The 27,194-nt window shown below is 48.6% G+C and overlaps 2 protein-coding genes across 2 annotated transcripts in view; one reads left to right on the top strand and one right to left on the bottom strand.

Moving 5' to 3' along the window:
- WIPI2 (WD repeat domain, phosphoinositide interacting 2) overlaps positions 1 to 10,125 on the bottom strand; it is a 36,080-nt gene extending 25,955 nt beyond the window's left edge. The window contains exons 1-2 of the mRNA XM_034988296.1: positions 9,889 to 10,125; positions 3,792 to 3,874 (exon numbers count right to left, since the gene is read on the bottom strand). Of these exons, the coding sequence (XP_034844187.1) occupies positions 3,792 to 3,874; positions 9,889 to 9,962 (157 nt within the window). The 5' untranslated portion in view covers positions 9,963 to 10,125. The remainder of the gene's footprint in view (positions 1 to 3,791; positions 3,875 to 9,888) is intronic.
- A 16,945-nt stretch (positions 10,126 to 27,070) lies between these two features.
- MMD2 (monocyte to macrophage differentiation associated 2) overlaps positions 27,071 to 27,194 on the top strand; it is a 39,086-nt gene continuing 38,962 nt past the window's right edge. Inside the window, exon 1 of the mRNA XM_034988169.1 lies at positions 27,071 to 27,117. Within this exon, the coding sequence (XP_034844060.1) occupies positions 27,071 to 27,117 (47 nt within the window). The remainder of the gene's footprint in view (positions 27,118 to 27,194) is intronic.

Here is a 27,194-nt window from a genome sequence, read left to right as displayed (position 1 = left end):
AGGCACCAAAAATCCATAAATAAAGCTCAAGGAACAGATTAGTCACTGAACTGATTCCATCTGAGGAAGAGTAAAGACCAGGCTTTGGTATTCTTACACCCCTTCTCAGCACTGGGTCTCCAAATGGGGGCTGGGGGGGGTGGTAATTCTGCAGATTTCAGAGCAGATGACCCTGGTCATAACAGCCACACTTTCGTTGCACAATTCAGGGGCTCACTGGGATGTAGAGTTAGTAAACATTTTAGTCATTCATAAAAGCCTGACGGAATCCAGAAATCAGGCTACCCTTCTTTGAAGAAATCCCCTACAGGGAACAATCCTATGTGGAACCATGGGAGTGACCAGTTTGGAGATTTTTCAAAATACTGACAGCCACCTGAGATAAGCAAGCACACGAGTTCACAGCCGTTTTATCACCCAGATCACATCTTCTAGCTACATACTAGAAAAGAGGCTTTTTGAAAAGAAGATTTAGTAAGCATCAGCAGGCCAAGTCTGAGGACAAAAAAGGAGTAAACTCTAAGGCAACCCACAGGAAGTATGAGTCAGAGACACTGATGAGCTCCCTAGGAAGGGCCTGGGTGCTAGCCTTTGGGGCAGCAACAAACAACAGACTTGGGGAAGTCAGACACTCCACTGATGGAGGTGAGGGGTCACCCGGAGGCCTACTGAAGAGAGGAGGCCGAGGCCTGGGAGGGACCCTGGAAAGCCTCTGACCTCCCGGCGGACCACAAGAACTCAATTTCCAGTAACTGGCAGAAGAAATGACATTTTCCCGGACGTCTTCATCTTAGGCTAACAGGGGTGGGGATGCAGGGGTGGGAGGTGGTATTTGTGTCTGTGCTTGTCGTCGTGTCCCCAGCCTAACACTGGACACAAATGTAATTCTGTTCTTCGTCTCCCTCCATTTACATGTGAGTGTCATGGGGCCAGGAACGTGGCCGCCACTGCATCTCCACATGCAGAACAGGGCTGGCACACAGCAGGTCCTCGAGACGTGTTCATGGAGTGAACGGAACCAAGAATGAAATGAGAAGCCTGTTCGCTTCTACTCGCCCAATCTTCCCCTTCTTCCGAGATATTGGTAGGTAGAGTAGAATTCCAAAATGAAACACCAAACCATCAAGAAAGGAAAGTTGGCAACACTGGAACACTTGCTCAGAAAGGAGGTACTGATATTGTTAATAAGGAGGAAACCCGACTGCCCACAACCGCATGCTCACATAGCTGAAATGCTAAGTATTCAATCTCTCCCTGAATGCATATTCCAGTGTGACCAATTACAAGAAGTATGCTCTGCATATGGAACTCCTAATTCTCTAACAAGGATTCTTTTTTAAGATTTTATTTATTTGACAGAGAGAGACACAGCGAGAGAGGGAACACAAGCAGGAGGAGTGGGAGAGGGAGAAGCAGGCTTTCGGCCGAGCAGGAAGCCCGATGCGGGGCTCGATCCCAGGACCCTGGGATCATGACCTGAGCCGAAGGCAGACGCTTAACGACTGAGTCACCCAGGCGCCCCTCTCTAACAAGAATTCTTTTTTTTTTTTTTAAGATTTTATTTATTTATTCATGAGAGATAGAGAGAGAGAGGCAGAGGCAGAGGGAGAAGCAGGCTCCCCACAGAGCAGGGAGCCCGGTGCGGGACTCGATCCCAGGACCCTGGGATCATGACCTGAGCTGAAGGCAGACGCTTAACCGACTGAGCCACCCAGGCGTCCCTCTAACAAGGATTCTTAACTGAGGTCAGGCCATGGGCAGGATTCAGGATTGCTTATTATATATAGAGAAAATATTTACAAACCACATGTCTGACAAAGGACTAGTATCCAGAATATATAAAGAACTCTCAAAACTCAGCATCAAAAAAACTCAAATAATCCAATGAGAATGTGGGCAAAAATGTGGACATTTCACTGAAGAGAATATACACATGGCAAACAAGCACATGGAAAGATACTCAGTATCATTAGCTGTTAAAGAAAAGGAAATCAGAACCACGAGACCGCACTGCTCCTATCTTTCAGGCGACCACAGTGAAAAAGAGCTATAACACCAAATGCCAGCAAAGACAGACAGGAACTTGATCTCTCCTACAATGCCGGTGGGAATATAAAATGGTACAGCCATCTGGAAGATACTCAGGCAGCTTCTTTAAAGAGAGAGAGAGAGAGAGGGCACCTGGGTGGCTCAGTCGGTTAGGCGACTGCCTTCGGCTCGGGTCACAATCCTGGAGTCCCAGGATCGAGTCCCGCATCGGGCTCCCTGCTCAGCGGGGAGTCTGCTTCTCCCTCTGACCCTCCCCCCTCTCATGTGCTCTCTCTCTCTCTCTCTCATTCTCGCTCTCAAATAAATAAATAAAATCTTTAAAAAAAAAAAAAAAGAGAGAGAGAGAGAACTGGGGGCACCATATGACCCAGCAATTGTACTCTTATTTATCCCAGAGAGATAAAAACTTATGTCCACCCAAAGCTCTGTTCACAGCAGCTTTATTTTAATAGCGAAAAACTAGAATCAGCCCAGATGCCCTTCACCAGGGGACTGGTAAACTGTGGTCCATCCACACCCATGGAATACTTCTCAGTCATAAAAAGGAACTCCCGACACGCATGCAACAGCATTTTTGAAATGACAAAATTTAAGAAACGGGGGACAGATTCGTGGTTAGCAGGGGTGAGGGTGGGGGGGTGGGAGGGAGACAGGTGTGGTGATAAAAGGACAGCAGGAAGGATCCCACCGTGTCGGAACTGTCCAGCGTCTTGCTTGTGGTGGAAACAGGAACCGCACGGGCGTTAAGACTGTACAGAACTTACAAAACATGTGCGTGTACAAGTGAAACTGGGGCAACCTGAATGGGAGCAATGGGTCCCATCAATGTCGCCCTCCGGGCTCTGACACTATCCTGTGCTTTTGCAAAACGTTACCATTGGGGGAAACTGGGAGAAGGGTATAAGGGATCTGTATTATTTCCAACATCTGCACGTAATCCACAGTCACCTCAGTTTAAAAGAGATCATGTTTTTAAAAACAAAAATAAAGAACAGTGTATTACAAGCTCACTTCTATAAAATGAAACCACACACAAAAACAAAAGTATATTTTTATGTGCGTATCTGTTACATGTGTGTAACTACGTGAGTGCATAGGAAACAAGTTATGTATGTAGGAAGAGCCCCAAGCTTTCTAGCATATTCATTCTGGGGAGGAGGGGTCTGTACCTACCATGTAATCAGCAAGCACTACCATACACAGACACACACACAAGAAAACCAAAGGAACTCAGGTCCAGGATGAAGCAATCTATCCGAACTCACAAGTAAGTGACTGAGCAAGAAGTCAAAACTCACATGACCCTTCCACAATCCCGTATCGTCGCTGACATGTGGGCGACCTGACTGCCATAAAATGACAACAGAAGAAAACAAATCATTCCTACGGGGGCTGTGAGGTTTTCAATTTTCTGGAAGCCCTTTGTAACAGAAACCCAAATGATTTAAATAATGGCATTTAAAGTGGGGAGAAATGACAGCATAATACATACAGCACGGTATCGAGTGTTGGAAAAAAAATCACCCATAAAACAAGTGTTTCTACATGTACACGTGTAAGTACGCACATGCACAGACCCTGGAGAACACGTACCATCTGTGAGGATCAAGGGGAAAGAAGAGTAGTGGTCAAGGGGTATTGGGGCTTCAATCACAGTGTTAGAATTTGAGAATGCATTCCAATTCAAGTATAATTTGTCTATTTTCTTTTTAAGAAGGGGGAAAAATAAAGCAAACACTTACTGCATTCATAGATCTGTTCCAGCTTATCCACAGAAGAAAGGGAGAAAAATTTATAACCGGACTTACTACCAACAGCTAGGGACCTGCAAAAAAGCCAAATCAGAAATAAGAGCTGATATGTATAGACAGTGATAATGCACAAACTAGCTCCATGTTACCATCATCTCTACCAAAGATTAGCACAAATAATTTCACATAGTTTGTAGCAGGTGAGTGGTGGCTAAGCAGAAAAGGGGAAAGTGGCAGAGCAAGATGCCCCACCTCGCAGCCAGGAAAGGGTGAAGGCCAATAAAATACAGACAATATTTAAAACCTACAAAACCTTAAAGATAAATTTGACAAATAAACGGAAGTAATCGGCTCTAATGACCCCCTCAGAATAAAGTGGGGTTTCTCAGGTGATCTGATCTATGTGAGAGTCCAAAAGCTAAATTAGCCGGCACTCCAAACTTTAAACAAAGACATTTACAGCCTAGTGGATGACGACACCCTTCTGCCTTTCCGCGAGGCCACAGCCATGCAGCTCAATCACCCATGTTACACTCTGGCCGGGCAGTGGGGTGGTAATAAAATGGAGCAAAAAGCTATCTTCGAATCTGTACAGAGCTGACCTACAAAGAAAAGGTGAAGCCACTCACACCCAACTCAGCACCGTGGCGTTTGCTAAGAGGCCTGAAGGGACCTTGCGGGCTCTCCAGGCCCTCAGCACGGGGGCCGTGGGACACGAATGAAGTGTTCCTCATCAGACGATCACTACTCTCTGGAACGTGACTGACCACAGGAAAAAATAGAAGAAAGCACAGCTTTGAGAAACAGAAGATGAGCCAATAAAGCAGGAAGCGTGGGACATGCGAGGAAGCAGCTACTGGGACTGTTGTGGATTCAATGTCTGGGAGGACATGGAAACAAGCGGAGGCAGAAGACAAACCAGAAGACTAGACCAGGAGTATCTGCACACCAGGATAAAAACTAGGGCCCCTCTAATGGTCATTACATCTATTAAAAACTTGAGCTTTCCAACCTCTCTTTCACCCATATGCAGAAGAAATATATTCTAAGAACGGAGCTGCTATAAGCACTATTAAATTTTTAAGCTGTAATTGGTTCATCTTAGATGTATAAACAGAAACAAAACTCTTCCTACCAGCCCCTTTTTGGGGGCAAAAATACTTCACTATACTGAATTAATTATGTCAATGAAGTAATTAGGTACTGTTATCTGTAAATATTTTGAAAAACAATAAATGAGCCAATAAAAATAGAAGAATATCCAGGAAAGCTAAAAATAAGACAAAATCTCAGCAATCTACAACTTTTGGGAAGCTGGTGTTCGGGAAAATGTTTTCCAGATAACTAATGGTTGCTATTTGCTATTTTAAGCACCAATACCTTTCCCCCCGCCATTTCTGATTAGAAAATGAAAAAGTCATTCTTGTATTATATGCTTTCCTGTGTTTCTATCACAAGGGGATGGGAAATTCTTAACATTTTCCTGGACTCCCATCATTAAACTTACCCTACTATTACAGTACAGTGACCCTCTCAGACACTAACAAGGAGCTGAGGGTTTTGTGTACTGACCTCAGATGGCCAGATTGTAGTGCTGAGTTTCTAAATACATTTTCCACCTTTTGTTTTGCCGACAGGTGTCACTTCTTTGTGACCCTCCCCCCATCATTAACAGCCCCTCTCCCATTCTAAACTTCTTGTTGACTTAGGAACCAAATTACCAAACTTACTGGCCTTATATAGAAAACAAACTTAGAGAGGGCTTCTTCCATGGGCAAAGTTAATGAGTTTAACTAGTTAACGAGAACCTGGATTTTGATGCTGTGCTCCTAACAGGAGAATCTGTCAAAACTGGGCTTTGGTGATCAAACATCAGAACTTTGATGTTCTTACAGAACATCAAAACCGAAACTGGTTTAGGGTATCAAACAACTTAGCTAGAATTTTAATTGCACGGTTTATAAAACCTCAATCAGCAAGAAATGTAAGCAAAAATATTTATTTTGACAGGTATTATGGTATAATATGAATATATACTTTATCAATAAAAGTAGGTGTTTTTAAAGGGTGGTAACACCAGCAATGAGGTTCATACATCTCTCTTTGAGGATTGATCCTGCTTTTAGTAATTTCTCATGATTTGCCTAACCATACAATGGCAGACATATTAATGGGAGAGGCAGAGTAACAGATAAGTTTGAGATTCCCTTATTAAATAATGTTATTCCCCAATAAATGTTTGTGTAGTTTTTTTTTAAGGTAACACAGTGAGATCTTTTATTGACAAAAGGAAAACCCAGCTCACTATAATAAAGGACAGATTTACTCAAGCCTACTTCCCTACTATACCGCTGCCTTCCGCTGCGCCTGCTGTCAAAATCCAGAGACCCTGTTATACACCCTGGAGACAAAGTCCAAGTCCTTGGCCAGGATGGGAGAGGGAGTGCTTCTGGAACATGCTTTGGGCCAATCCTCTTCATTTTCATCCCGTCCCCCTTTATTCGACTGCCAGTCCTGAGCCTTCTGGGGATTCTGCAGTTTAAACTAGGCTGGCTCTCTGCTTTCTCCACTAGAGACTCGGGATCCACTTTCCTGTACTCCTTGCTAGTTTCCAAAATGTTGCTGCCAGTGACTCCTTCCTTATTCTCCCTATCCAATGGGTTTCAACCTTTTACAGTATCTTCTGGTATTTTATTGGTTGACAGGAGGGTTTTGGGAGGGGCTAAAACAAACATTTGGGTCTGACCCACCGTCTTTGACTGCAAGCCTGCGGCGGAATTAAACTTGACTGTTCAGTATCTAAAAGACAGGGATTCCCACTAAAACAACAACCAAAAAAACCCCTCAAATGTGAATCAGATCTTTTTCTTAACTCCTTTTTCTTTTCTCTGCCTTCTTATCAATAATTAGTCCCGAAAGGCTTTCCCTTTCCATTATCTTCTTACTTGATTAGAGGGTTAAGCAGCATCGGTCCACACCCATAAAAAGGAAACAATGGGAACTGCCGAGACCTGGTAGACCCCGGGGCTCTAGCTAGTAAGCTCAAGGCCCCAGCAGGCCCTTTCCCTTGGCTCACAGCATTTCAGCCCTGGGTCTCCACCTACAGCCTCGAAAACTCCACAGGAGCCAAAGCAAGATTTCATCCTTTGCCCCCAAACCGAATCCTTCTCTAATCTTTTCCCCATAATGCAATCACTGTTCACTCTGAACCCAAACTAGAGATTTGGGAGTAACCTTAACTTCCCCGCAACACCTCCGGCCCACGGGTCACACCAAGTCCCGATGGCTGACCAGTCTGCTCTCCACAGGCCACTGCTGTTGGACAATATCCTCCTGGGTGACTGTCCTGCCCTCCTCCAACACGCCCTCTACCCAGCAGGCAGAATGACCTAAAACTTTAAGGTTGAGGGATCCTTAAAACCCATCCACAATCAAGCCTCTCAATTTACTGATGAGGAGAAAGTGGAAAGAAGTGACCTTCCCACAAAATAATATCTGTAATCTAGAAGAATCTGTTAAACAAGCGTCTCCATAACTTTTCTGGACACTAACAACATCAATGCTACAAATGGAAGACTTGGAAAATCAAGTCCCTCTCTTTCGTCTACCCCTTTTGGAGATGTATTTTAAAACAGACATTGCCAAATCACAGGCTTCCCACAAGCTGAGCGACATCCAGTGGAGGACTTCAGTCCTTGACATTTTCATTTAAGCGATACTCTACCACTTATTAGTTTGTTAACTTCAATTTCAAAAGCCAAAAATTCCTCCAAAATAAACCTTCCAAACTGTTACTTTCAGAAACTAGGATTGGAACTAGCCACTCAGTAGGTGACTGAGATCAGCTGTTCCTGGTGCCTCTTTCACTGCTCTTACTTAAAAAAAAAAAAAGAAAAGAAATCAAACAAACGGTAGAAAACAAAACTTAGTCATGCTTTCAGGGAAAGAATCCTAGAAAAATGAGGACAATATCTGAAGCCACATTGCCAGGACAAAAAGGCAGGACAGATACAGCCTGCCAAGGAATATTCTTTAAGCATTCCTGTGTAACATACACGTATTCTATTAAGTGAAATGGCTTCCAGATTTTCTCACTCAAGACAGTGAATGTGGATCCCAGACCAATAACCTTTGTCTTGTGAAAAACTGTGTTCCTCTATAAAGAGTTTCTGGAGACAGGTAAGGGAGGCAAAGGGGTAAGTTGTGCAGCCTTTCCTCAGGAGCTCATGTATTTAAGACAAATTACAGTCATTTTAATTGATAAACTTCCAGTATAAACCTAACTTACTCTTTCTTAACAATTTATGTTCATACTATATCAAGGTCTCTGGCAAGTCCAAACTATGACACAGAAATCTCTTGAACTTCAGGACCCACTGAGGAGCGGGGAAGCACATGATTTCCAAGTGTGAAAAGGTCTAATTTCAAGCCAGGTTGATATATTCTATTATATATGGAATTTGGTAGCCCATTTGAAATAACAGCAAAAGAGAACACATTGTCATATTTCAATATAAATAATGGGTAGTTAGAAACTGGGGAAAAAAAAGGTAGAAAATGTTTTGAAAATTCTCTAATTTATACAAGACATAAAAATAACCACAAAACTATCATTTCTTACCGATCTCAAAATACTAAGGGCTTAAAAACCAAATCATAGATGGTTTGAAATGCTCTATTCGCTTCTTGGATGAATATAATATAGTCTATCCCAATTACAACCATGTGCAACAGGTTGTCCAAGATGTTTCTGTTGTACTGGTTTTTGGTCACACAGTATGCTTATGTATGTGGTAGTTTTAATCTTTAAAGACTGCTACAGTACGATTTCTAAATTCGTTGTCCTCAAAATCCTACCTTTTAGGTAGAAAAGACAGTGGGGCAGGGTGGGAAGATCACTGGAAGAGAAGTCAGTCCTGTCCCCACTCCACTATTGGCCACCTGGAATATCCAGGTGCAGCTCTGGACCTTTGTGAACTTCAGGTTCCTCAACTGCTGTTGGAGCAGGAGATGGGCTTCCTTCCCACCCTCTGTGCAGTCCCCCTGCCGGACCATCTGCACTAACCTCACGATTCTGGGGAGGCCCTGCTGAGCACCTGCTGCTTGCTGTTCCACAATTAACTTTTCATTAAAAAAAAAAAAGTTTCTTCTACTTTGCTGATTCCATTCAGCCAGTAACAACTCAACCAACAATACTTACTATGAAGCCAATGACCCATTCCTCCTCACTTACATCACTTCCTCTTACTCACTTCCCAAGATGGCTCTCCTCCCTTCCAGTTCCAGAACTCCTTCCTTCCTTCCCCAGAAACTTCATCTATTAACTAGCCTCACAGGTCACCCAGACAGCCTCTGAAGAATCAGCTTCAAACCCACATGGGTTTGGACAAACAGCGTTCCAAATGCACGGGTCGGCATCAGTGGCCTCTCTTCCCCTAAGGATGGCCCCAGACTCCTCAGGTCCCCCTTGGCTCAGTTTCTCCCCAGATCAGGGGCCAGGATTATTGCTAAATCTGTTTCTTGCTCGGGCAGAACATCAAAGCTACACCTAAAAAAAGAACAGGGAGACAAGAAGGAAAGGAAAGGAAAGAAGGGAATGAGGCCCTAAGGTGAGGAGGAGACTAGAAGGGCCTGAAGAGGGGAAAGGGTGGAGGAAGAGGGCTGACGAAGAAGAGGAGGGGGGATACAAGGAAGAAGCGCACTCTCGCCGCTCCGGAAGCGGCTGAGACAACAGGTCAAGGCACAAAGTTCTGCCCCAACTTCATGAGAAGGGAGGCCCCAAAAGGTAAAGCCACCTTTCGGTAAAGCGAGTGGGTGAAACGCCTCCCTGCCTCCCTCACTGTCCCCGCTCATCGATCGCAGCTCCAGCGCAGCGCCCGGAGGGTCCGCGAGGAGAGCGCCCCTCCCTCCACGCTCCGGGCCCGCCCCCGAGGGCGCCCCCGCCCGCCCCGGCCTCCACCCGAACGTCCAGGCCCGACCGCGGGCCCGGCCCCGGCCCCGGGCTCGGGCTCCCGCCCGCCCCGGCCCCGGGCCTCGGCCCTCGGCCCCCGGCCCCGGCCCCGGCCCCCCGACCCCCGCCCGGCCTTACGTGTTGTCCTGGTTGAAGTTGGCGAAGAGCAGCTGGCCGGCGCCGGCCTCGCCGCTCTGACTCGCCAGGTTCATGATGGGCGCGCGGCGGGAGGGCGCGGCCGGGGGCTCGCGCGCGGGGGGGCGTGTCGGGTGCGCTCAGGGTCGGCGCCGGGCCCCGCTCGCCGCCTCGCTGGCCGCAGCTGGCTGCCCGGGGATCAACCGCCGCCTCATCCCGTGCCCGCTCTTGTTTATGCTCCGGAGCCGGGGCACCCTGCGCGCTTGCGCGGCCCCGCCTCCTCGGGGCACGGCCTCCCCACGGCGCAGGCGTATTGCGGAGGTCCCGCCCCTTCACCTCGGGCCCGGACCTGGGGTTCTGGTCGAACACGCGCACGCGTGGGGACGCGCGGGGGCGCGCCGGGCAGGGCTTGCTGACGGACCGAGGGCGGCGCATGCGCATGGAAAAGAGTAGGCGCTCGGTGCACTGCATCGTGTTACCGATATTAAAAGGGCCCGCCGTGTGCCTGCCAGTCGTTGCGCTAGATATTGATGTACAGCATCCCTACTTAGAGAATATCGCATTCCCATTTTACAGATTTAAAAACTGAGGCTCAGAAATACTAACGTATTAGCCGAGTGTTGGATCTGAGAACCGAAACCCCTTTCTTTCCCCAAGGCCCACGCGGAGGAGTCCACCTTACGTTTACTCATACATTCAATAATATTTAGGAAGTACCTTCCACGTGAACTAAATAGGCCTCCTTTCCCTTAGAGAAGTTACAGTGGGGGAGATACGTAAACGCAATTACAAGCCGGGGTACAAGAGAGCATATAATGAGGTCACTCAACCTAAACTTAAGGGACAGGGACTGTGCAGTCAGAGAAGGCTTCCTGGAGGAGGGGAGGCCTGAAATTTGAACGGTAGGTAACCACCCCAAGGAGATGGAAGCATTCTGTATTGCAAAGGTCCACAGATAAGAGCGTGTCCCGGGAATGCTCTGCTCAGTGTGTCTGAGCTCTGAGTGGGACGATGAACACGAGACAGATTTGACTTGTGAAATCGGAGGTGGCTAAATCAAGCTGGATGCTGTTGAGCTACATTAAGCAAGAGACTGAACATTAGCCCAAGAACAATGGGCTACCATTGAAAATACTTAGCCAGGAGAATGGCACAATCAAATTTGTGGGTAGGGAAGTTAATTCTAGGCACAGAGTCAAAAGTGCATTGAAAATCGTTGAGGAAAGAAGGGTCTTTTCTCATGGCTCTCCTCACACCAAACTCAAAAACTAGTTTGAGATGGATTGTAGACATAAATGTGAATGGTAAAACAATAAGCCTTCTAGAAGAAAACATGAGAGAATGCCTTCATGACTTGGGGGTAAATAAAGTAAGTATTCTAAACAAGTACTTTAGGGCGCCTGGGTGGCTCAGTTGGTTAAGCGACTGCCTTCGGCTCAGGTCATGATCCTGGAGTCCCGGGATCGAGTCCCGCATCGGGCTCCCTGCTCGGCGGGGAGCCTGCTTCTCCCTCTGACCCTCCCCCCTCTCATGTTCTCTCTGTCTCTCTCATTCTCTCTGTCTCAAATAAATAAATAAAATCTTTAAAAAAACAAAACAAAACAAACAAACAAAAAAAACAAGTACTTTAAAAAGTACTAACCAGGGGTGTCTGAGTGGCTCAGTTGGTTAGGTGTCTGCCTTCAGCTCAGGTCATGGTCCTAGGGTCCTGGGACTGAGCCCCACATCAGGGAGCCTGCTTTTCCTTTTCCCTCTGCTGCTCACCCTTCTTGTGCTCTTGCTCTCTCTCTCTCTCTCTCTCAAATAAATAAATAAAATCTTAAGGGAAAAAAAGTACTAACCACAACATAAAACATTAATCTTCATCAAAATTAAGGACAACTGCTCATCAAGAGACCAGCAAGAGACGTTGAGAAGGCAAGCCTCAGAATGGGGTATATATACTTGCAATACATGTATTTGCAATGCATATTTTGACAAAGGACGTCTTTCCAGAATGTTAAAAGAATTTCTACAAATCAGTAAGGAAAATACCAACTCATTTTTTTACTGGGCAAAATACTTGAGCACAGGCACTTCACAAAATAGCAAAATGGCTAATGAGCACCTGAGAAGGTGATCATCATTAATATTCATCAAAGAAATGCAAATTAAAAGCAAATAAGATACCACAAGCATCTACCTGTTAAAATCAAATAGAAACAGAAACTGGACTAGGGCATCTGGGTGGCTCGGTTGGTTAAGCGTCTGCCTTTGACTCAGGTCATGATCTCAGGGTCCTAGGGTCAAGTTCTGCATTGGGCTCCCTGCTTAGTGGGGAGTCTGCTTCTCCCTTTGCCCCTCCCCCTGCTCATTCTCTCTCTCTCTCTCTCTCTCTCTCGCAAATAAATAAATAAAATCTTAAAAAAAAAAAACAAAAGAAACAGAGACCAGACTTGAAAATACTCTGAGTAGACAAAACCAGTTTAGTCAGACAAGCAAAGCTGAATTTAGCTTATTTTGCAAGACAAGCAAGGCTAAATCGACCTGGGTCACTTCTTGCTGGTGCCTCTGAAAATCATAAGTGAAAGAAAGTAGTTCCCCCAAATTGATAGGAGGTAACTGCTAACCAATTCCCGGGCATTTAAGAAAATTCTAATATCATAACCAATCATTGTAAAGAGTAGTCACTATAGAAGCTGCTGCATAAAGATATACCTCTGAGCCTCCCTCCCTGTTCTGGTTTGAGTGCTCCTCGTTTGCAAACTGTCTCTTTGATGTGTATACAATAAACTTTTTCTAATTATTACTTCAGTGATTTGTTGATTTTCGTTTTTTATTCTGAACTTTTGACATCCCCTATTGGCTAAAATTATGATAACTGGCAACCCAAATTGTAGATGGTAACTGTGGGGCAACTTGAACTCTCATACACTGTGAGTACAAGTCTAAATTCTTAGAATCAGGGCGCCTGACTGGCTCAGTCGGTAGGGCATGCGACTCTGGATCTCAGGGTTCTGAGTTTGAGCCCCACATTGGGCATAGAGAATACAGATGACTTAAATATAAAACCTTTAAAAAAATAAATCGCTAGAATCACTTTGGAAAACTTTTGACAGTATTTACTCAAGTTAAACATACATATTCCCTATGATTCAGCCATTTCACTTCTAGGCATATCCTTAATAGTAATTAGTGCATATTTCCCTCCAAAAGACAGGTATAGGAACACTCCTACCTGCTTTTTCTTAATAATCCAAAACTGGAAATAACCCAAATGTTCATCTACAACAGAATGAATAAGCAAATTTTGGTACATTCATACAAAAGAATACTACAGAGCAGTTAAAAGGCCATACACACATGAATGAATACAATATTGAGTGAAAAGATACAAAAGAACATAATACTGTATGAGTCCATCTACATGAAGTGAAAAATAGGCAGAGTCGTGGTTCCCTCTGGTGGGGGATTGGTTGGGAGGGGGTCAGGAGGGAGCCAGCTGGAGTGTGGGAACTGTCCTGTGTCCTGATTTTAGTGGTTGGGCATATACATATGTAAATGTATAAACATACATATGTGGATGCCCATAGAGTCCATCTCCAATCACTGAAGTCAAGGTGTAGCCCAGGAGCAATGTCTTTAGTGGTTCCGTCTTTATCAGTTGGCAATTTCCTGTGGGCCATAAAGAGGTGTCTGAATAAATCCCCTGGGTTCTAGACACAGTCCTTCACTTCATTTTGAAAAGCCACCCAATTTCCCCTCATTCATCAGAATCTATTGTTTCATCCAGGACAATAACTTCTTCTCTCTCTCCATTGGTTCAGCCAATGAAGATCTCCAAATGGCAGGGGTTAGACTCCGTTTCCAATTTACCAGAACCGTGACTCTGTTCCCTGGGGTAATAGGGGTCCTTTTGCTACTAGAATCTCAAAATCCAGTGAACTCAGGGCTGTGTGGATGGAAACAAAAAATTTTTCCGTGGATTATTAGTTGTAATCTGCAAGGAAACACTACCACCTCTACTCCCAGTTGATGGCATGTCCTGAATATTGTAGAATGACATCTCAACCTCACAGGGTGTGGCCACAGCTAAACCTTCAGGAGGCCATTCCACCATCTATGTGAACACCAGGATAACACTTTTAAAAATGGTAATGTCCAAAGCTGAGAGCTTGACCTGTGTGTGACTCAGAAACACAAACTCATGTCCCAGCTCACCTGGGGACGGCATGAACTGACATTCCTGATGACAGGTAGAGCAGGAAAGGTGCTTGAGACCTTCTATCATCACTTCAGGAGCCCTCCAGCTAACTAGCCTGATGCCAATCCCATGAAGAAGAGCTTCCCTTCCTCCTTTCAACCGTAGAGCAGAACCATCACCTGTTGGTGCTTAAAACATTCCTCAAGTATTCTTCCTGTGTGCTACATTCAGAGATTAACAATCCTCCCACAGGCAAGTTTCTAAATAAACCTGTGGGTTGAAGAGCTGGCAGAGAGGAGGGAACCGAGGACTGAGTGAAAGGGTGATGGAGGGCACCTTGCAGGAGGTGAGGCAGTGAGAGGGAGATCAGGGCAAGCACACCACTGAAATCGGACAGACATTCTGAGGTTCAAATCCGGGTTCAGGTTCTCTTGAGGTGTGTCTCCTTAAGTAAGTCACACAATCTCTCTGAGTATCTGTTTCCTCAACAATAACAAGGGCTAGAATAATTCTCTTGGGAGTGCTATGGAGATTGGATGCACGAATGGAGCCATCCCTCCGTGAAAGCAAAGAGAACACTGGCAAAAATGATCCAAATCCACTTCTTCGGAACTCTGGAGATGAAGTAAAGGATTGCAACATTCTAAGAAGCATTTATACAAGCAAAACAGCGGAATCTCTGTAAAAGCAGTGAGATCCGTGGCATTTTTAGTTTTCCCTAATTCCACCTCTCCCTCCAAGCTCCCTGGTAGCCTTGAAAGTCAGCAGCCTTGCGACGGTGACAGGCGTAAAAAAAAGCAGCCTTGGTGGCGCCTGGGTGGCTCAGTCGTCAGGAGTCTGCCTTCGGCTCAGGTCATGATCCCAGGGTCCTGGGATCGGGTCCTACATCGGGCTCCCTGCTCGGCGGGAAGCCTGCTTCTCCCTCTCCCGCTCCCCCTGCTTGTGTTCCCTCTCTTGCTGTGTCTCTCTCTGTCAAATAAACAAAATCTTTAAAAAAAACCAACAAGCAGCCTAGCAGTCACTGGAGGCGGCGGAAAGGGCTTGGAGCTCCCCAAAAGCCCCATCCCCAGAGAATGGTCACCGTTTGACCTGCTTGGTCCAGTTTTTGCAGAAAAGCTCCATTTTGAAGCGTGTCTTTATTTGATCCAAGAGTTTGCCAGTTCATCATGTGGACGAAGTTCCCTTTCTATTCCTAGTTAGTTGAGTTTTATCTTGAAATGTGGTTGGATTTTGTCAAAAGCATTTCTGCATCTATAGGAGGATCACGTTTGTAATTTGCTTATTTGTTTGGTGACTTGGTCGGACTGATTCTGAGAACTCAGTCCCATCCCCGAATCCAGCAGTCCCACCTTGCACAATCTCTGATATCCCCGCTCAGGTTTTTTTTTTTTTCTCTTCTCTTCTTTTTGCCTCTTAATCTGGTTCGTCCCCTGGTTCGGCGTAAGCCACTGATGGGTTAAAGGTCGTGCATACGCCCCTCGGCCAGTTAGATTTTTGCCTGTTCCTGTTGTATGTGTGGCATAGAAGCTGCTAATCCAATTCAGAGAGTTTACTTGTTTCTGCCTTATGTTCAGCCAGAAACTCGCAGCTCAGCGTTCTTTCTTTTTTTTTTTTTAAAGATTTTATTTATTTATTTGAGACAGAGAGAATGAGAGAGAGAGAGCATGAGACGGGGGAGGGTCAGAGGGAGAAGCAGACTCCCCGCCGAGCAGGGAGCCCGATGTGGGACTCGATCCCGGGACTCCAGGATCATGACCTGAGCCAAAGGCAGTCGCTTAACCAACTGAGCCACCCAGGTGCCTGCAGCTCAGCGTTCTTTCCATGGTCTCCTCTGAGAGGGTGTAGCCCTGGGCCAGCGCACCGTCTTCCAGATGGCCAGCGTTGACTGGGATGTCATTTGAAACCCCGGCTTGCTAGGAGCGACCACCAAGTAGCAGAAGCTAACTGTTCAGTAAATGCAGGTGTGAAGTTTGCGTAAGCTCCTTGGGCCGATGAAGTTTCCCCCTGTTTTGATGCAGTATGAAGGAATGCCTTCGTGTTTACCCCGTTTACAGCTACTCTGAAGGCTCCGGGGTTGGTACATTCTTCCTGGCTCCCAGAGCTGTCCAGGATCCCAGGAGGGCTGTGGGAATCTGCCAGATTTCCCTTCAGGCTTGGAGTTTTCAACTCTGGGTTCTGCATGAAGTCGGTCCTCCCTGGTGCAGCCGCTGAGCTCCTCATCCTGGATCCTCCCTCTGGGCAGCACCCTGGGCCGCTTCACCTGAGCTGCGGGGGGGACCAGATTTTCTGCTGATTGTTTTTGGATAGTGTCACTCGCTGAATTGCTGCTTTGCCAGGGAGAGGGCTTGCGAATCCTTTCCTCCGACATCATGAATGTCCCACCTCCACACCTTGCATTTTCACTTAACAACTTACCCTGGGGACATTTCCAGGCCCTTGGGATTGAGCACATTCTTTTCTACCCGTCGTCGCACGGGATTCCACTGTATGGCTGTTCTCCCATATTTAAAACAGCCTTGCTCAGTTGATGGGTATCTAGAGTGTCCCCGCTTTTTCACTGTTTCAGGCAACGTCGCACCTTCTCTCTTACCATCACAGGAAGATGGGAGAACTTGGCAGTGATGGAGGGAAGGCTCCTGTGGCCCAGCTGGAGGCCGTCACCCTGGAGAATTTGGAGGCGGCTCGCTATGTGACGTTAGGGGAGCATATTTGGTCTTCTCTGCTTGGCCCTAAGTTGGAAGTGGGGACAGAAATGAAGGAAGCTGTCAGTTATGGATCGAGTCTGGCATTTGGGAGCCGATGGTGGCTCGGGAGGCGGTCTGACATCCCGGACGGGTTGCCGCAGGCGGTTTAGGTCAGAGTTTGGTCCTCGTGTGTGGACTGGCCACCATACATCTGTATGTTCAGTCTCCCCACATCCTCAATAAACAGTGTAGATTCTACCTCCCAAATATAGTTAGGAAGCAACCACTCCCCCTAGCCATCCCCGTCCATGTTCGAGCCACCATCATCTCTGATTTTGCCATGAGAAAAGGCTTCCTTCTGGGTTTCCACGCTTCCAGCCTTGACCCCTTTCAACCCATTGGGAGCACTGCTCAGAAGAATCCTAGAAGGCAATGGGATCATGGACACCCTCTCCATCCCAGTTCCCAATAAAATCCCATTTCCTCACCGCAGTCTACAAGCACCGTTCTGAGAAAACTCTGCTCACCTCTTCCATCTCACTGGGGACCCCCTTCCCTCTACCCCCACTCCCAGCCCCGTCCTGCTTCTTCCTATCTCTCTTCCCCACCTTGAAGACGTTCCCTTGGCCTACAATCTGCCCCCTACTCCAGCCTCCCATCTTTCAGGTCTCGGCCTGAACAGAACCCCTGGGGACCAAGGCTGATGACATCCCTGACCATCCCCACCCAGCTGTCTTTTCTCTTCCCCTTTTAGCACTTAAAAAGGAAAACAAAACAAAACAAAACACCACTATGGATGGTTTCACACATATTAAAAACAGAGAGAAAAGCACAATGAATTTCCTTACACCAGCTTCAACAACGGCCTAAATTTTGCTATTCTGGTTTCAGTTATATTCCTTGACATCTTTTAAGAATATTTGAGAAGGAAATCCCAGATACCACTTCATTTCACTTGCATCTATCTCAGGATACATGTCAGGACCCCCCCCCCCGCCCTTTTTTTTAACATGGCAGCAATGCCTTTGTCCCACCTCACCCAATGAACAATCATCCCTTTATATCTACTACACAGTCAGGACCCCGTTTCCCCTGATTGTTGCTTATACGTCTTTTTACCACCGGTTCCTCTGCACCAGGATCCAAACTACAGGCCCTACATGATATTGGCCGACGAGACTGGAAGTCTCTTTTTTATCAAGAGAGTCTCCCCACTCAGTTGTCCTGCAGTCGACCCCACATTCTGGATTTGGCTGATTACTTTCCTGTGGTTTCACTCAACACAAGGATAATTGAGAATGTTCCTCTTATCTCTTTGACTTAGAACTAGAAGAAATACATTTTGGCAAGAAGATATCATTTGTGATTTCCAGCGCTGGGGTCAGTGGGACAAAGATCCGTGCATTTTAGGTATTGACACATATTGCTGAGAAGGTTACTCTAATTTATACTCCTGGGGCGGGACGGTGGGTAAGCAGGCCCATTCTCACCGCCAGACACCCCCAGTTTGAGCCAACTCCCAGGTTTGTCATTTTTAATGTGTGATAATGTGATAATTCTGCTTCTGGCCACAAGAGGTCAGCAAGGCCCGGGCAGCGGACCCCAGGGGATCTTCCAAGGCTGGATCCTGGGCTTTGAATCCCCTTGGGGGACCTGGCATCCGGGGTGTCTAGTAATCAGGAGGTGGGCGAGTGGGGCAGACTGGATAGGGGTGGACGAGGGCGGGGGCATGTCAGAAAGACCCTGGTAAGAGAAGGGCTGAAAGTCAGAGCAGGTGTTCTACTCCTGGAAATTCAAACACTGAACATTTCTGTGACTAATGTTAGTTGAAGCTTATAATTGTTAATTATAGCAGCAACTGGGCCTACGAGCACCACATACTTAATCTTTACCTCTTCTGCATATACACCCATGGCAGGTACAAAGATACGGCCTTTTTATAAAATTGCTATACAGGGGCACCTGGGTGGCTCGGTCATTAAACCTTCTGCCTTTGGCTCAGGTCATGATCCCAGGGTCCTGGGATCGAGCCCCGCATCGGGCTCCCTGCTCCGCGGGAAGCCTGCTTCTCCCTCTCCCACTCCCCCTGCTTGTGCTCTCTCTCTCAAATAAATAAATAAAATCTTTTAAAAAAGATAGAGGACATTATTAACAAAGAACCCATTGTTTTAGGCAAGGTCCCCCTTCTATGGGGGATGGTTGGGTTCTATTCATAAATTTCCTAGAGCTGACTGGGGAACTTGTTTGTTGACCTGTTAAAGGTTATGCTTCTGGGGGGTTGAAACTGCAGTTGGATTAGGTACTAAGTCTTGATTGACTGACTTAGGGCCTTAACCAAAGTGACGCCATTTTGGTCCTGTAGTTTTCTTTTTAACATTCGATTAAGTTTTGTTTCTTGTACATATAACACCAAAGCAAAGTTTTAAAACCTACTTACCACATCACACCAGTTTTTGTGAATATTTTGAAAATGATATTTTCCCCTTGCGGCCCCAGGACAATTTTTAAATAAAAAGCCGGAAGCCAATAATCTCACCTGGGGGGATGTCACCTCGTCCTCTAGCAAAATGTTTGGTATTCATTCTTCTCATGACAATTCAGGTTATCATTACTGATATTACCTCTCTGGTTGTTTTTGTTTTAAATCTGAGGTCCCAAGTCAATGGAGGGCCTGGATTTGAATTTGGCTTCAGCCTGTATGGACGTGTCTCCAGGTCTAATGTCCTTTGAATGGTGCCCTTGGGTACTTTGCAAATGCAGAGGTAACTTGGAGGCTTTCCTCCTCCGGGATTTGGATGGTAACTCCTGGGGATGCAGTGCTGAGATGAGGTGTCTGGAAGACAGAGGGCAGATGACCCAAGATCTGGGCCCCACACCCCTCCTTCCCCAGTTCACTTCCTGCTCTCATCTCTGCTGGTTTGGAAGCTCAGGATTTGGATTCCTGGCTAAGGCAGGAGTGGAGCAGACGGGAAAAGGGCATTCATTTGGAGGAGGTGGGAGGCTGGGACAGTTCAGAACAGGGAGGTCCCTGGTCAGAGGAGGCGCTTGCCAGGAATGAGGAGGTACCCTCCAAGCTGTCAGGCCCCTTGGGGGATTGCCGTGCCCACCCTGTGCCCCTTTGTTGCAGCTGCACCCAGTGACTGGTGGATGGGAGGCCCCCCTTGCCCCTGCTGTCCACCCCAAGAATAATCCCCTGATCAATCTCCTTGCCTTAATCTCCTCTCAGAGCCTGCTTCCCAGGAACCCTAGCTGGAACAAGCTGGTTCCTGGGAGCTGCTTTTTTTCCTTCTTGCAAAGACCTGAAGCTGGCTCAGGGACCGCAAAGCCAGAAAAGAGGAAAGGCTGCCCCCCAGCCGCCGTGGCTTCCCCAGCTGAGCAGTGACCAGGACAAATCCTGCTCCATGAGGCTCAGGGCCCGGCACACAGTAGACTGAACAAAGAACGGACAGTCAGAGTCCCAGCTCTGAGCGATGACAGGGGACAGAGGATCCTGATCAGACAAACCCTCTGGCAGTTAGACAGACATGGTTAAAAAGAAGGGTGCCTGGGTGGTTCAGTCGGTTAAGCGTCTGCCTTCGGCTCAGGTCATGATCTCAGGGTCCTAGGATTGAGCCCCACGTTGGGCTCCCTGCTGAGCAGGGAGCCTGCTTCTCCCTCTTTCTCTCTCTGCTGCTCTCCCTGCTTGACTCTCTCAAATAAATAAATAAAATATTAAAAAAAAAAGAAAGAAAGAAAGACAGCCACAGGCCCCAAATGGAGTCATTTATGTTAAGAGCCTCACATCAGGAAACCAGGACTTAATACCTAACCTAACTGCAGTTTTCTCCCTCTATCCGAAAGTACCCTTGAACCCATTAACCTGGAATTTCCTGGTCAGCACTAGGAAATTTATGGCTAGACACTTTCCGTTCCCCTTAGGAGGGCAAACTTGTCTAAAATAATGCATTCTTTGCTAATTATGTCCCTTTTCCATTTTCTCCCTGTTTTTAAAAGCCTTTCCTTTCCTGCAGCCCAGTGGAGTTTCCCTCTGCCTGCTGGAAGGGAAGCTGCCCGATTCATGAATTGATTAGTGAAACCAATTATATCTTTACTAGAGTGAACATTTGTTATTTAACAACATATATCAAATAAAATCTGGAATATATATTATAAAATCTGAAATATACAAGTATGTATAAGCTATATGTGTGTATATACATGCATACATGTATATACACACATACACACATGTATAGTAGATTATAGATAAAATATAGGTATAGATACTGATGTAGGAAATATTGCAGTTTGGGAGCGAATGGTCAAGAAAGAATTCTTTTTTAAAAAAATATTTTATTTATTTATTTAATAGACACAGTGAGAGAGGGAACACAAGCAGGGGGAGTGGGGGAGGGAGAAGCAGGCTTCCCCCAGAGCCGGGAGCTCGATGTGGGGCTCGATCCCAGGACCCTGGGATCATGACCTGAGCTGAAGGCAGATGCTTAACTGACTGCGCCACCCAGGTGCCCCAAGAAAGAATTCTTGAGACATCTTTGGTGCAAAAAGGTGGTTTTATTAAAGCATGCGGACAGGACCTGTGGGCAGGAAGAGCTGTACTGGGGTCATGAGGAGTGGCCTATTATATACTTTCAAGTTGAGAGGGGGTTAGGGACAGTGTAAGTCTCTAAGGAATTTGGAAGCAAGGTTTCCAAGACCTTGAGGGACTAGCTGTTGCTAGGAAAAAGGTATTTATTACTGTCTAATAAAACCCTAGCCATGAGACCCTTCAGATGTATATCAGTGGGCCACATGCTTGGAGGATGATTGCTAACAAAAATCTTGGGGAAGGAGGTAGAGATAAAGGAAGTTTCCAAAGGAATTTTTATATGTTAAAGGAGAATTACAGGATCCTGGAGGTCAGGCTAATGTTAAGCTAAGATTGCCTTTTGCCCTTAGCAAAGTATTAACATGGAGGCAGTTTCTAGAGGAAGGTCACTCTGCCTGTCAATGGGCTGTAAGTTGGAAGGAAATTTAATTTTTTTTCCCTTTGCCTTTGTTCCCGGCATCAGGTCCTATTTGAAGGTATAGGGGGTGACGGAGAGCATCAAGAACCTGGAGAGAACCTTGAAAGGAGTAACATTGGCAAGTTTGTAGCTGTGTGCCTGAGGATAGTTTCAATGTGGATATCTGAGCTATCCATGTGTTCGCTGTCATATTCCTAGTGGTGCAAGGGGCTGATGGAGGATTTAAAAATGTTTCCTGCCTGTCTGTAGAGTGTACTCCACTCTCAGTCATGTAGATAGCGGTCTGTTGGGTGGTGTTTGGAGGAGAGCGTGGACAGTGAGATCTGGGATGGGGAGCCTCCCCTCAGTGGGGTAGGGAGACCAGGGACAGACTTACACTCTGGACCCGGCTGGACTTCAGGATCACCCAGGTTACCTGTAGAACCATACAAGTACTCAGCTGAGCCAGGGTCTCTGAGAGGGGGGCCCAGGCATCAGGATTGTTGCAAGCTTCCCGAGAAACGCTGAAAGGTGAGCACCCCTGGATCAAAGTCAGTGAAGCAATGTTCCCACAGCGCCCCTCCACTGCAGCACAGACTTGGGGCAGCTGTTGAGAGACAGAAAAAGAGATTGATGCATGCGAAATACCTGTCTGGCTCTGTGATTATTCTTCTTCTTCCCATTTTGCACACCAGGAAGATGTGGCTGGCTGGTGGCAAAGCCAAGGCCAGAAAAGTTACGTGGGACAGCTGCCTATTGTCCACTCATTATTTACCTACCCAGGGTGGGTGTTTACCTTGAACCTGGCCCTGCCCATGGTCGTGGTCCCCACAGGTTAGGAGAAGCTGGGCAGGAAGCTGATCTTACAGCAGAGGACTGCCCGACATGAACCATCCACCCAAGTCAGACAACACCACTCTGTGACCCTGGTGCAGGGAGACAGAGACCAAAACCAGCTCAAAAGCTCATCTAATTAAGGTCCCTGTGCAAAGCACAAGAATACCAAATAGCCCTACTCTCCTGGCTAATACAAATGACCGTCACGGATTTGTCAGTCATAGCCCCACCCTCCCCCTGCTCTTTCCCCTTTCTAGAGAAGATTTATTAAGATATCTCATCAAGAATTGGTCCTGCTTCCTAATAGTATCCAATAAAAAGTACAGCCCCACTTCCTTGAACTTCCCCAAGCATCTAAGGCAAGTATGAATTCTGCCATGAGTCCTTCCTGACCCTTTCTGGAGGAGACCACTACGGTTCCCCATGGTGGGCCCTCCGACTTCTCACAACCAGTTGATAAACCTCCCCGCAGTCTTTGGCTGATGGGCATTGACAGGATGATACTGTGGGGCCCTGGGGCTGGTTCGAAGGTGGCACAAAGAGAAGGAGAAGCCATTTCCCTAAAAGCTCTTGCAAAGGAGATCTTTGAACTGGGTCTGGAAGAATAACAAGAGACTGGCCAGGCAAACTGAGGAGAAAAGGCCTTCCAGGCAGAGGGAACAGCATCTGTGTAGTCCCAGAGCATGAGAAAGCCATACACATTTGGGGAGTTTGTTTGGATTCATTTACTGGGTGTGGGGCATGGGCGAGGCTGTTTTATACTGACTCTATCCTGAAGGCAAGGGGAGCCACTGAAGGATTTTAGGGGGAGGGACTTAATCAGACTTGTGTTTCAGAAAGTTACTCTGGTAGGGAGGGTTTGTGGCCTGGAGAGGCTGAGACAATCGGGACTTTGTTATCAGACACTGCTAAGCACATAGTAGATGCCCATGTTGGAAATTACCCCGGGGGGAGAAGGAAAATCAGGTCAGGTCAGAAGGGGGCATTGGGTCCTGGGGACAGATGGCAGAGGGTGGCCTTGTGAGAGGAGACTGTGATGTAGCCAGGGCTTTGGGGAAGGGGTGAAAAGCAGGGGTGGTTGTGGGGGGGGGGCTTTCTCTCCCTCCCTGCTTGCCAATTTGCCCTCCAAAGAACCAGGAAGACAGTAAGTGCTTAATCAGTGCACATTCAATAGTGCAAGACACTTCAGGGACAGACAGATGTAGGTCTGTGTGGCTTGCTTTGGGACCTAGCCTCCCTGAGCAAGGCTCCGCATCCACAAATTAGGAACAGCACCTCCTACCATGTAGCTACAGATGGGGGAAGCACATTTTCAGTAATAACGTTGGGCCCAGGCTGCCTTTGTTCCTTCAGTAATCCTGCAAGGTGGGTGCTTTACAAGTGGGGAAACTGAGCCTTGAGTGGGAAGCACCTGTGTTCAGGGCACAAAGCTATCTGGTGGTGGAGGGCAGCCTTGGATCCTGGGAAGGCCACCTTCAGAGCTCCCAGCCACGGCCAGCCTGGTCCAGGGGGTGGTATGGGGCGGCCTTCTGGGCCCTTCTCTCTCTTCAGAGAAAGAACAGCAGAGCCCTAGGGAAGATGACTTTTGGCCAGGAGCGGATGAGGGGTTGATCGCTTAGGTGACCGTTAGCGGTCACTGTGGCAGGGGCTGTGGGTTGCATCTGGAGACAGGGCACGATGACCCCCCACCAGGAGCGGTGATGGACAGGCTCGGCGACAAGGCTGGGGGAGCCCGAGTCCGCACAGTGAGCAGGAGGTGGGCTTGCACCAAAGGGACTGTTGGCCAAGGTGAAGTGAGCACCGATGGACTTCTGCCATGGGGGGGGCAGGGGGGACAGAGCCGGGAGTGGGCAGATCCGGGAAGGCCCCAGGGTCAGGAGCCCAAGGCTTTTCCAGTGGCTGCCCCCACCCCTGGCGCCCACCCCGTCTCCTTCACGCACAGTCTAACCCTGACTCCCACACAGGAGTCAGGCCCTCAGTTGCCATAACAACTGGATCCCAGCAGTAAAAATAGTAACATTTCTTATCCAACTTTTTTTGCTCTTGGAAAAAAAGAAAATCCATTTCTAGGTTTGTGTTTCCCTTCAGGGGTCTCCTCTAGGGCCCCGCTGAGCCCACTGCCAAGACCTGGGGAAGGTCGACAGCAGGCTGGGGCCGGGAGGAGGCCAGCGGGCCAGCAGCCTGGGGAATTCTGGTTCCACATCTGTGGCTTCCCTCAGCCTCTGGGCAGCTCTGCTCAATGACGGATGCCCCAGGCCTGCCCTGGACTCCCCGGGAGGAGGGGGCCACGGGGAGGTCAGGCCTCTGGGGTCTTTCACTTTTATAAAGCCAGCAGGGACCTTTTTGGGAATTGAAGTTGAGGGTGGAGGAGGAGGTAGGGCTGGCACCTGGGGACAGGTGTGTCCCAGTGGGCCTGACAATAAGGCCTGGGGAGGGGGTCACAACAGTGGTGATGGAGGTCAAGGTCAGGGAAGAAGCCATGAAATGCAGGCCCAGAGCTCGGGGCCTGGGCAGCTGGGCTCCAGGACAGCTCCTCTGGCTGTGTGACCTTCGGAGGGTCCCCTGGTCCCTCTCAGCCTCTTTCCCTTCTCCATCGAGGGGACAGGAGGCTCTGGTCATTATAGCCATGAGCCTCACCCAAAATGTATACGGACAACTGAAACAAAAGTTTCCTGAACATGACTTACTCTCTCCTGGCCCCGTGTACTCTGGACGGATGTCTTTTCTGTTTCATTTCCAACGGCTGCTCACCACCCACTGGTTGACTCCCTGATCTTCTAGAGCCACGCTGCCCCATAGGACTTCCTGTAGTGTTGGAAATGGTCCGACATGGCAGCCACTAGTCACATGTAGCTGGTGAGTACTTGCATGTGGCTTGTGTGACCCAAGAGCTGCATTTCAAATTGCATCTCATTTTATTTAACATAGAAATAAACAGATGCAGGAGGCTGGTGGCTTTCATGCTGGAGGTCGCAGCTCTGGGAGGTCCAGACGAGCAGTTCAAAACCTGCAGCTCCAAGGAACCTTCCAGCTCTGCCTCCTCACAGGGTGGGCTGGCTGCCTCGCCGGACCCTCTGGCCCACCACATTCTATCCCTCGGCCTTCCACTCATGCCAACCTTGACCTCAAGCTCACCTGGCCAAAAGCCAGCTCACATCTTCCCTCACCTCCCTGCTGCTCCTCCCCTGGTCTCCTCCCCCTCCCTCCACACCCCCAAATGTCATCACTACCCACCCAGCAGGGCCAGCCAGAAGCCCAGGGGTCACCCTTCACTTCTAATCCATCAGCAGGGCCTGGTGGATTTGACCTCATAAACATCCCTAGACGCCCTTTCTGGTCCCTACCTCCAGTCCTCCCTCCCCCCTCAGCCTGTGAATGGGTGTACCTGCAACCCTTCTTCTTGTTCCCACCAACACCAGCTATCTGTCTGTGCCCATCCTGTGCCCAGCATTTGGGGGCACAGAAGTGAATTCCATGGGGTCGCTTTTGCTCTGGGTGGGATTATTTCCTGAATGTGTAGTAGGAACTCACATAAAGGCTTGTTATTTAAAATAGCAGGGAGCTGGGGTTTGGGAACCAAAGGGAAGGGAGAGAAGTGTGTGGTGGGGAGGAGGTGTCTTTCAATTTGGGCACCTGTCCTTTCATGTTGAAGGCCGTTCTGCCTCCCGCAGTCCCCAAAGGTGTCATCCGCTCCCGTAAGTGGTTTCCCATAGCCTATAACCCGGGCCGAGGTCTCCTAAAGGACAGAGCTGGATTTTGTAGAAGATCAGAGCGGGGTGGGCAGATCCTGGGTACGTTGCCACCCGACAATAAAGTGCGCATGGCCCTGCCTGCGGGTCGTGAGGGTCCCCAGAGTCACAGCCTCTGGGAGTGGATTAGTTCCCCAGAGACTGCGGCCATCCCCGGGCGGGGGTCCCCTGGGGCCGTCGCGCCCCGCAGGCGCTCGGGTGGCAAGAGGCGCCGGCCTTGGGGGAAGCGCTAGCTGCAAGTATCCCGCCCGGCCGGCCACGCCAGGGGCCTGAGTGGCTGGCGCGCCAGGAGTGGGTCCGCTCCCTTCCCAGCCCAGCCCCGGCGGCGGGGACAGCGGGGCTCCGTCTAGCAGGCCGTCACCTCGCTCTGGGAACCACCGGCGGAGCGCACACCGGGAGAGAGCGAGGGAAGGGGCTCCGAGCGGAAGCCCCCGGCCCTCCCTATCGCTCCTCCCCCCCCGGGTGAGGGCAGGAGGGGGCTGCCGGGCACGGGGAGGGGGCCGCGGCCGCGGGGACTAAGGCGATTGGCCCGGAGCCCCCCCGCCCCGCCCCCGCCCCATCTGCTCGGGATTTGGCGTCGGCGTCTCGGGCTCCGGCTCGGCTCGGCTCCAGCTCGGGCTCCGCGCGCCCCCCCGGCCGGCCCCCGCCCCGCGCCCGCCTACCTGCTGCTCCGGCGCCTCCCTCCCTCCCGCGCTCCCTCCTCGCGCCGGTTGTCGGAGCCCCGGGCTGGGCGCTGATGGAACCGCCGCGATGTTCGCTCCCCGGCTCCTGGATTTCCAGAAGACGAAGTACGCGAGGTGAGGGTGGGGGCGCGCGGGGAGAGGGGGAGGGGGCGCGCGGGCAGAAGGGGAGGGCAGGGGGCGCGCGGGCAGAA

Source organism: Mirounga leonina, unplaced genomic scaffold (genome assembly GCF_011800145.1).
Source record: "Mirounga leonina isolate KUSES-001 unplaced genomic scaffold, KU_Mleo_1.0 Mir_454, whole genome shotgun sequence".
Lineage (NCBI taxonomy): Eukaryota > Metazoa > Chordata > Mammalia > Carnivora > Phocidae > Mirounga > Mirounga leonina.
This window is presented reverse-complemented; position numbering and strand designations above follow the sequence as displayed.